The sequence below is a fragment of the Rana temporaria genome, chromosome 1 (assembly GCF_905171775.1).
Source record: "Rana temporaria chromosome 1, aRanTem1.1, whole genome shotgun sequence".
NCBI classification, from domain to species: Eukaryota; Metazoa; Chordata; class Amphibia; order Anura; family Ranidae; genus Rana; species Rana temporaria.
The window spans coordinates 581,902,945-581,914,256 of NC_053489.1; the positions used below are offsets into that span (position 1 = coordinate 581,902,945).

At 47.9% G+C, this 11,312-nt stretch overlaps 1 protein-coding gene across 1 annotated transcript in view; it reads left to right on the forward strand.

The window, feature by feature from the left end:
- The first annotated feature begins 2,620 nt into the window (after positions 1-2,620).
- The window catches only part of COMMD8 (COMM domain containing 8), a 31,435-nt gene continuing 22,743 nt past the window's right edge, over positions 2,621-11,312 (forward strand). Inside the window, exons 1-3 of the mRNA XM_040334994.1 lie at positions 2,621-2,742; positions 5,544-5,699; positions 9,330-9,482. Of these exons, the coding sequence (XP_040190928.1) occupies positions 2,692-2,742; positions 5,544-5,699; positions 9,330-9,482 (360 nt within the window). The 5' untranslated portion in view covers positions 2,621-2,691. The remainder of the gene's footprint in view (positions 2,743-5,543; positions 5,700-9,329; positions 9,483-11,312) is intronic.

Sequence of the window (11,312 nt, forward strand, 5' to 3'; positions counted from 1 at the left end):
CAGGGCTGCGTGACTTAGGAAGGCTGGATGACTCCGCAAGCAGCATCTCTGGTAACTCCCCCTGCTGCCTGGAACCTTGGAGAAGCTTCCAGAAGTAGAAGGTGGAGTTTAGGAGGAGCTGCTTGGAGTATTGATGAAGGGCCCATCCAATCCACAGCAAAATAGTCTGGCAGTGGGCAGGTACCTCATAAATACTCATGGGTCATGCCAACAGGGACAGTTGGGTGGAAGATGGAGAAGGAGTGCTGAGGAGGCTGTCAGTGGCCCTTGAGGGTGCCCCCTAGTCTGGTGGGTGACAACACATGGAGAAAGTTATTCCTGGAGGCATGGGAGCAAGGCGAGAACAGCAGGACCAGGTCAGCATGTCCAGGAGTTCTCCAGAGGAGTCACCCAGGTGGGATGGTGAGTGAGCAGTCTGAGAGGACTGAGAAAGCTGGGAGGACTGAGGAGAAGTAGCCAGGAGGGCTAGTGAAAGGGGCAGCTGCAGGTAGGTTGGGCTGGCAGTGCCCTGAGGTGGTGTTGGGATCAGTAGCCACAGGAATGTAAACTGGACACTGACGTTTGCTACACATTTAAAGGGGCCTCAGGAGGTTTCTGCCTATAACAGGCTGTTGCTCAAAGATCTGACGGAGTGCTGTGTCAGAATATATACCCCTACCCCCATCCAAGTTTTATCCCCTCAATAAAATACAAAAACAAAGTGCTGGACTCTGGGACACTGTAAAAATACCGTGTGCCTGGCTGTGCACGGTGGGGAATCCCATTTCACCTGCGGCTCCCTAGGGGGGTACACTACAAATAATAAAAAAAGGCACATTTTTTTACCTGCAAAAAAATGTGCATTTATTTTTATCTTTTTTTCTAGGAAGTGAACTTATCCTGAAGACCCCTTTCACACTGAGGAAGTTTTCAGGCGTTTTAGCGCTAGAAATAGCACCTGAAAACTGACTCCTATTGATTCAATGTGTGCTTTGCGGAACGAAAAAAAAAAGCATCTTTGGGGCGTGTTTGGATCGCTATAAATAGTGCCGCAAAAGCACCCCTGTCTCTTGAAATAAATGGGTAACGCTAACCACTTAACCCCCGGACCATATTGCTGGTGAAAGACCAGAGCACTTTTTGCGATTCGGCACTGCGTCGCTTTAACTGATAATTGCGCGGTCGTGAGACGTGGCTCCCAAACAAAATTGGCGTCCTTTTTTCCACACAAATAGAGCTTTCTTTTGGTGGTATTTGATCACCTCTGCGGTTTTTAGTTTTTGCGCTATAAACAAAAATAGAGCGACAATTTTGAAAGAAATTAATATTTTTAACTTTTTTTCTGTAATAAATATCCCCCAAAAATATATAAAAAATTATTTTTTTCCTCAGTTTAGGCCGATACGTATTCTTCTACATATTTTTCATAAAAAAAAATCGCAATAAGCATTTATTGATTGGTTTGCGCAAAAGTTATAGCGTTTACAAAATAGGGGGTATTTTTATGGCATTTTTATTAATATTTTTTTTTTACTAGTAATGGCGGCAATCAGCGATTTTTTTCTTCGGTACTGCGACATTATGGCGGACACTTCGGACACTTTTGACACATTTTTGGGGCCATTGGCATTTTTATAGCGATCAGTGCTAAAAAAATGCATTGGATTACTATAAAAATGCCACTTGCAGTGAAGGGGTTAACACTAGGGGGCGGGGAAGGGGTTAAGTATGTCCCTGGGTGTGTTCTAACTGTAGGGGGGGTGGCCTCACTAGGGGAAATCACTGATCTTCTGTTCATACATTGTATGAACAGAAGATCAGCATTTCTCTCCCTGACAGGACACACAGCTTCCGGTCCCCGCTCTGTAACGAGCGATCGCATGTGCCCGGTGGCAATCGTGCCCGCTGGGCACACTCACGGGAGTCGGGGGCGAGCGGGTGACGTGCACGCCTCCGGCGGCGCGCACGCGCCCCTAGTGGCCTGTGCGAGAGCCGACGTATAGCTACAGGCTCTCGCGCAGGGGAGCCAACCTGCAGCCATAAAATGACGGCGGCAGGTCGGCAAGTAGTTAAAAGCGATTTAAAGACGCATCAAAACTGGTCTTTTTAAAAAAAAAATGGCCCGCTAATGCCCGGAAAGCTCCGCTAAAACGCAGCTAAAGCACTGCGAAAACGAGCGGCGATTTAGTGCTGTTTTAGCGTTGCATCAGTGTGAAAGAAGTCTTAAACTCTGACAATGAAAGATAGAAGCTGATTGGCTCCCATGCACAGCTGCTCCAGGTGGGACAATCGTCTATATCTCTCATATCATTGGGTGACTGTCAGCTCATCCAGCTGTACACAGTAGAAGATAAAGGCAGCTGCACTTCTAAAAAAATCATCCAGCTTTATTGAAAACATAAAAATGACAAAATCCATGTAAAAGATCACTGATAGAGAGAGAAGTCCCCTCACTATGTATGTGTGTATATATACATGTGTCTATCCCCGCCCCCTGTCCTCTGTTCTCTTGGTACTGTACTGAATGATAACCTGCAGAGCTCAGAGCTCCGCCCAGCTGTCACCCCGGATCTGCCCATCACCACGCCCATCACCGCGATCTGCCCATTAGCTGCAAGATCACCTGACCACACCCCCGGGTCTGGCCGCTGATTGGCTGCTCTGCCAGGAAGTGATGGCTGCGGTCATGTGATGTGAGGATCGGTGTGGAGGATGGAGGGTCTGGGGCTCCTGTCTAGGCTGCCTATAGAGCAATGTCCGGAGGTGGGTGAGCGCGGTGTTGCCTGTGTGTGATTGGCGGGGGCTTCTCCTCTAGTGACAGGCTCGGACGGTGGGGGCGGGGTGCTCTCCCTAGTCTGTACAGAGGACTCAGTGACACCTTCTCCTTCTCTCACCCAATGTTGTATCTGATCTCATGTCAGCTGGTCTCTTGCAGACACTTCCTGTGCACCTGAATACTGCTGATGGCTGATTGGTATTTCTCAGGGCAGCTTTTCTGATGGTGACTGCAGGGGACCATGATGATGTGATGATGTCTGACTAATGTTGTCATAACCACTTATAGTCTGCATTAGAAGATGCAGCGAGTCAGAGACTGCCTTAGGATGTCCTGCATTGTCCAGCCCAGGGGTGTCAAACTCCATTTCGTTGTGGGCCACATCAACATTATGTTTACCCTCAAATGGCTGGTTGTATCAGGGGTGCTCTGTGTACAGAGTGCTGGGGTGAGGGGTGCCCTATACACAGAATGCAGGGAGGGATGAGGGGTGCCCTGCGTGCAGGGATGAGGGGTGCCCTGCGTGCAGAGCTCAGGGGTGAGCTACGCATAGAATGCAGGGGTGCATTACGTACAGCGTGCAGGGCTCAGGGGTGCGCTACGCATAGAATGCAGGGCTCAGGGGTGCATTACGTACAGCGTGCAGGGCTCAGGGGTGCATTACGTACAGCGTGCAGGGCTCAGGGGTGCGCTACGCATAGAATGCAGGGCTCAGGGGTGCATTACGTACAGCGTGCAGGGCTCAGGGGTGAGCTACGCATAGAATGCAGGGCTCAGGGGTGCATTACGTACAGCGTGCAGGGATGAGGGGTGCCCTGCCTGCAGAGCTCAGGGGTGAACTACGCATAGAATGCAGGGCTCAGGGGTGCATTACGTACAGCGTTCAGGGGTGAGCTACGCATAGAATGCAGGGCTCAGGGGTGCATTACGTACAGAGTTCAGGGGTGTGCTACGCATAGAATGCAGGGTTCAGGGGTGTGCAGGGTTTAGGGTGCCTTGTCTTGCAGGGAGATTGTTCTCTCTCCCTCTCTGCAGATCTGTCTCCGCTGTGAGGGTGTGCAGGGATCTGTTGCATCCGAGAATCACTGAGGGCAATGCCATCCCTTTTTAAACATAGAAGGTTTGTGGGTGGAGTGGAGTGGAGGGTGAGAGCCAGAGGTGGAAAAATGGAGTTCCACTACGTTCCGGCTGCAAAATTGGGTGCAAGGGCTACATGATCCAAATCCGGCCCACCAGGCCTTGTGTTTGATATATATGTGGTCTAGCCCTTTCCCTCCCAGCTTTAGGACTCATTCACACCATGTCTGCGGAGTGGCATTGATCTGTATGGACACAAGGGCACCTAGAAAATAATTGGCATAAGCTGCATTCAGGTGGGTTGTATATGAATGCGGAAGTGCTGCACTTATACACATCACATGGCATGTCACTGCCCCACAGCTCATCACATCACACTGCAGAGCATAGAGTTCAATGAAAAAAGTAGTTAACATTCCAATGCATTGTATAAGGTATTGCACCACCCTGTGTTCTGGCTGATCCATCATCGACAGGTAGTGCTTTCCTCTACTCCCCTATGCTGTGGCAGTGGCTTGACCTCCTGCGTTTTCACACCCATTCAGGTTTATGGGCCCTGCATTGGTCTTGATGATGTCAGAGGGCATCTGATCCTTCAGAGCGTAGGGGAGAGGAGGTTGTGGGTCTCGGTCTTGCAGAGGATCAGGTTAGTAATCCTGATTTTCCCAGCCCCCTAGATGTAAAGCAGGGGTGCCCAACCTTTTGAGGAGCGAGGGCCAATTTAGCGACTTAAGGCACTCCAATCCGCCCAGACAGAAGGGGACAGATCCCCTTCAGTTTTTTTAAACAGATCAGATTGCAGATAGGCGGGTGTAAATGGACACAAGTCTGTTTACATCTGCAGCTCTATAGAGGTGAATGGAGGGTCCGATTGGGTCCGCATGAAAAACAGACAGGCAGACCTGATCGGGCCGATCGTGTGAAAAGGGCCTAAGGCTGCTTTCACACTGATGCACAGTGGTTTTCCTGCACCTAAACTGACCTCAATCTTCACTTCTTCCTCAGGATTCCTGCAGGTGGCTGCTGCTGGCTGTCCTCCAGGGCTGGTACTGCCTGCTGGTACTGTTGGTGGGTACTGGTACTACTGGTGGGTACTGGTACTGCTGACTGGTACTGCTAGTGGGTTTTGCTGGCTGGTACTGCTGGCGGGCGCTGGTACTGCTGGCGGGCGCTGGTACTGCTGGCGGGCGCTGGTACTGCTGGCGGGCGCTGGTACTGCTGGCGGGTGCTGGTACTGCTGACGGGTGCTAGTACTGGTGGCTGCTGTCCCAGATTGCGGGTTCCCGTGCATCAGTGTGACAGAAGCATTCATTCGGTATCGCTCCGCCTGTGAAGGAGCCGGCGCTATGCAGGAAGAATCGTCTTTGCTTCCTCTAGCGGCGGCTCCGTTCTTTGCGCTGATGCTCAGAGATGGCGGGTCGGAACACGCGATCTGGGCTTGCTGACCCGCCATCTCAGAGCAAGACATGACGGGCCACATCAGAGGGCGCTGCGGGGTAACATGTGGCCCGCGTGCCAGCGGTTGAGCTCCCCTGATGTAAAGTAACATTTAACCTCTGCAGTGCAGGGGCAGCCCCACTACAAGAGAGGATTTTTACTCTCCGGAGTTCACCTTTAACTTTTTTTAACTTTTTTTTTGTTGGTCTTCTGGACAAAACAGCTGCAATAGATTGATTATCTGAATTTATTTTTTTCTTTTTGTCCTTTTTAGTTCCTTCACAAAGTTGTTGATGGAATTTGTGGCCGGTCATATCCTCGATTTAAAGATTATGGCAACGTCTGGAACCTGAGAGAATGGCTGCAAGTTTTAGAAGATACAAAAGCATTCATTAAAGCCGTTGTTGGTAAAGATGAACCTCAAGAGAAGGTAAATGACAATTTTATTTTATTAATTTGTACGTGTGAAAACTCTTCTAGACAGAAATGCTGACATACTCAGTTGTTTAGTTTGTGGGTAACATAGGGTAGACCTTATTTAAAGGAAAACATTACATTTTAGCTTAATCTAATTTACCTACTCAGCTTTGCAAATTAGTATTTCTCATATGGTGACAACATATAACTCATGGGGCTCGTTCACACTGCCTACAATCTAAACACCGTATGGGGATTTACTAAAATTTAAGCACTCAGAATATGGTGCAGCTGTGCATGGTAGCCAATTGGCTTCTAACTTTAAGTCGTTCAATAACACTTTAACAATAAGGCCGTGTTCACACTGGTACAACAAACGCTCCGACATTGGGAGCTCATGTCGCATGACGTGTGAAAATTAATGTTTCCCTATGAGAGTCGTCTTAACTGGTCTGACACAAGTCGGTCCGACTTTGAAAATGCTCCCTGTACTACTTTGGTCCGACTTTGATCCTACTTCAGCCCATTGAATATCACTAAAGTCATATAAAAGTCAGATCGCTGTCTTGCCTGATCCGACTTTGGCATGCGACTTGGGCTCTGATGATCTTAAGGGGGAACGCCATGCCAAATAATAAAAAAAAAAAAAAAAAAAAAAAAAAACAGCATGGGTTCCCCCCTCTAAGAGCATACCAGGCCCTTCGGTCTGGTATGGATTTAAAAGGGAACCCCCTAGGCCGAAAAAAACGGTGTGGGGGGTTCCCCCCAAAGTCCATACCAGACCCTTATCCGAGCACGCAGCACGGTTGGTCAGGAAAGGGGGTGGGGATGAGCGAGCGCCCCCCCCCCCTTAGCCGTACAAGGCAACATGCCCTTAACATGGGGGGTGGGTGCTTTTGGGGCAGGGGGGCTTATCGGACTATGGCCATTGGTTGTCGGGGTCTGCGGGCCGGGCGGGGTTATGGGAATCTGGGAGCCCCCACCTTTACTCAGATTTACAGGCAGGAGGAGAGCAGAGGAATGACACTCTTTGTGTCAGGCCTCTCTCTTCTGTCCCCTGACACCAGCGGCCCAACTTTAAACACTTATTCAAGTCAACAAGTAATGGCTTAACTTTCTAGATAAACTGTCCCACACACCCAATGCATATGCAGAGCCCTGAATGTGTGTGTGTGTGTGTGTGTGTGTCAATATGGCACTAGTAGCTTCAGTCCTTTTGAAGAAAAGATAGGATTTGGCTAGCCACTGTCGTTGGTGCACTTAAACTCCTGTATAGCAGGCCCAAATTATCAAGTGAAATAGGCAGGATCCCCTTCAGCAAGGTGAGAGGACAATGGTGTCTGTATACAGTGTCCCAGAAATAGATAACTTTTTCCCTGTGGCACTACAAGATGACTACCAGCAACGATGTCTGTATACAGTGTTCATACTCCTATGGTGCAAAATGCCCTCTCGCCAAATCCTGTGATCAAGGCCCAAACGAATAACCTGGAATGGCAGGCTTTCCGAGTGACGCAACTAGTCACCTCACACTGGAATGCTTCACCGTTTGGTCGCAGATGCGCCTTAATATGCACCTGGAATAATCTCAGGCTGGATTACCCGACTGGTGGTGGAGGCCTGAATTGCGTGGGGAGATCATCTGAGAGACGGCATCTCTCCTACAGGTCTGATTCCTTACATTTCTCACCGTGACTGACTTTCCCTCTGGACACAAAATGGAGTCCTTAGCTTCTTTTGGTGCAGAGCATCCAGGGCTTTGTAGTTTCTCTCCGTATTCCAGTCTATGGGGCTGTTTTGTGAGGGAACTGCATGTCCCAGAATCCATTGCAGCTGCTTCATGCAGTTCAGAACAGCCTCTCTGACTGCTGTAACTGTGCCTTTTAATTGGCTTTCTTCTTCCTGCCAATAGGGGCACAAGGGAGGCTACAGAATGAACAGCTGTGTGTGTGTGTGTCAGCTCATTACATTTAGAGTCGGTAAAACGGAGAAGGGGAGAGGGTTGAAACAGCCCATGCAGACTGACAGGTGGTTTCTCGCTAATTCAAGTTGGAAAGCCTGTGTATATTGCTCTGGTCAGCTTGGCAGGGCCGCAGGAGAAAGGAGACACCTGCTACACTTTTGTGAAAACAATGTGGATACAGTGCACCTCAACCATACAGGACTTTCATTCACACCACCAGGATATGGGGGGGAAGAGTTTGAATTTTAATGGAGTTGAGTGATGTAAAGCACAGATTTCAATGAAGATTGCAAATAGGTAATCGCTGCTGAAAAGCCATGTATAGGTTGCTGTTCATGGATCTGTCATTTGAATGATCCCCCTAAGGACAGGAAATGCCCGTAATTTAAGGTGGGTGTCACAGAAAGTTGAAGCCTGGATGGATCACCGCTGCAGGATCAGCGATGTAATTGTGCAATGAAAAGGCTGGAACTGCACTCGGGTAGACGATGCAAACAATGAAATCCTCCCTAGAGAGACTCGACTGTCTGTCTGTCTCTTGGATTGGGAATGTACAGTCAGATCAGGTGTCAGTATGTCCACTCAATGAAGAGAGGACGAGGTATAAGAAAACCATCATTGCCAAACCTTGGAAGGTAAGATCTTTACTCATTGTTGGTGAGATGTGTCGCCTTTGCTTTCTGTGGGCCAGATCCACAGACTAAGTACGCCGGCGTATCTACTGATACGCCGGCGTACTTTCAAATTTCCCACGTCGTATCGTTGTTTTCAATCCTCAAAACAAGATACGACGGCTTCTGGGTTAGATCCGACAGGTGTACGTCTTCGTACGCCTTCGGATCTAAGATGCAATACTTTGGCGTCCGCTGGGTGGCGTCGGGTATGCAAATTAGCGATTTACGACGATCCACGAACGTACACGCGGCCGTCACATTTTCTAACATCGTCTGTAGTCGGCTTTTTCTGGCGTATAGTTAAAGCTGGTATTTTGCGGCGTATAGATAGAATTGCCATGTTAAGTATGGCCGTCGTTCCCGCGTCGAAATTTGAATTTTTTTTTTTGCGTAAGTCGTCCGTGAATAGGGATGGACATAACTCGCGTCTAAGTTCAAAAAATTACGTTGTTGCGACGTCATTTAGCGCAATGCACGGCGGGAAATTTAGGAACGACGCATGCGCATTTCATTCAGCGCGGGGATGCGCTTTATTTAAATGAAACCCGCCCCCAACCTGCCCAATTTGAAATACACCACCAGAAATACACTACGCCGCCGTAACTTACGGCGCAAACTCGCTGAGGTTTCGAAAATGCGCCAGGTAAGGTACGGCGGCGTAGTGTATCTCTGATGCGCTGCGCCAATGTATTTCTTTCTGGATCTGGCCCACTGTGTCTGTCAGTCCTGTATTGATGCAGATAGTCCAGGCAAATAAACAGTTTGTTTGTTTCCCGGCTAGCCCGCAAGCTTCTTCAGAGGGGGCAAATAGAGAGGTTTTTTTGTGGTATTTTCTTACAAAAAAGGTTTACTTTTTATATCTGTTGCTACAAAAAGTAAACACAAAACAGGTAATGTAAAAAAATGTTTGTGTGTGAATTGTATAATTAAGTAAAGCAAAAAAAAAAAAAAAAAAAGGTAGTTTTTGGGTTTTTTTTTATTACATTTTTTTTTTTTTTCTTCCCAGCTGGATAATCATCTAAATGGACTAACTGCAGAGCATCGAGGGGTAATAATAACATGTATAAAGGGCAGAAAACCTGAAATAAGAGATGCCCTCCTGCAGAAAGTTTGTGGCATGTCCTCATCATACCTACAAGACTTTGATTGGCAGCTCAAGGTACGATCTTAAGCTCTGACTGTAAATTTCAGGATACCTTCTTCCATTCAATGCAATATTTTCACATACAGGGGAATTAACTAGGCTCCCTGTTTTTCTATAAAGATGCAGAAAGCTGTCTTGGGTGGCTAGCACCACATTAACTAGGCAGATAGACCTGCTTCAGGTCTATATGCGCCACCTGTGCAAGTTTCTATGTCAGAGTTATAAACCTCAGACATGAAATGTGAACAAAGAATATCCCTTAATAGTGTGTACTTATCTCTATCCAAAGCACTGTGTAATTTCTGTCTGCTGCTTCATTCTTCTATCAGCATGAATCACTTCTGACTAGTTTTTCTGTCACCATGGGAAAAATGGTGATGGGAGAGAGATCTCCAGCTGATTGATGGCTTCAGCTCTGTTTTTGTGTGCTGTGTGAAGGGGGGTGTGTCCCTTTCCTCCAATCGGCTCTCACAGCTCTCCTCACTAAGTGCTGCAGAGTGTAATTTCAGCTTTCTGCCCTCTTCCCTCCCCCAGTGTATAAATTTGGGACTTTGAATGCCTGTATAATCTCTGTGTATTACTTGAGGCAAGGCACTTCACTGGGTATAGGTAAGGGATTGATGGACGGTGCTACGCTATAAAAAAAAAAAAAAAGTGTAAAAATGGTAAACAATAAACATTTTATTGTTGAAAGTTCATATATACAGTGCCTTGCGAAAGTGTTCGGCCCCCTTGAACTTTGTGACCTTTTGCCACATTTCAGGCTTCAAACATAAAGATATAAAACTGTATTTTTTTTTTTTTTAAGAATCAACAACAAGTGGGACACAATCATGAAGTGGAACGAAATTTATTGGCTATTTCAAACTTTTTTAACAAATAAAAAACTGAAAAATTGGGCGTGCAAAATTGTGATAGACGGCACTCTGATCTAATGCTAGGAATCATTATGCTGTGTGTCATAAGAGGCGGAGACATCCTTACAGGGGCTGCACAGCGATTCCTATTTCTGACACACAGCGACAACTCATTACCAGGCACTGGTTGGCTGTACATGATGGGCACTGGCAGGTTGCATGTCATGGGCACTGATAGGCTGTACATGATGGGCACTGGTGGGGCTGCAGGTCATGGGCACTGATAGGCTGCTGCATCTGATGGGCACTGGTGGGGCTGCATGAAGGGCACAGGCTGACTGCTGCATCTGACAGGCACTGGTAAAGCTGCATTTGATGAACACTGGCGAGGCTGCATTGATCTCTTGTATCATGTCTGCAGTCTCTGTCTCCTGTATCATGTCTGCTAGAGGTGCACCAAATGGAAATTTTGCTAATACTATTAGCAGGGCTCAAAATTTTAAAGTCTTGAGCCACTAGCCAGGCCTCAAGGGTTTTTCGCCACCAGTTGCCCCACCCAACCCCTATCCTGCTCCGCCCCTAATTCTGACGCTTATCGCGCCCTCATAAAATTATCTTGTGAAATGACACTTACATGTTTTATGTAGAATTAAGTTACAAAAATTTATATTAACAACTTTATCAGTTCCCCTCAGCACAGCCTCACCGTGCCCCCCCATTGCAGCCTCACCGTGCCCCCCCATTGCAGCCTCACCGTGCCCCCATTGCAGCCTCACCATGCCCCCCATTGGGGACTGGTGGTGAGGGTTGGAATGGTATCAGTGGCAGGGGGGAGATTGGAGGGTGTGATCAGTTGTAGTGCTGGGGGGTTGATGGGATCAGTGATAGTGCTGGGTGGGTGGGATCAAAGACAGTGCTGGGAGGGGGGATGGTGGGATGAGTAAAGACAGTGTTGGTGGGGGTGGGGTGAGTGGTAGTGCGAGAGAGG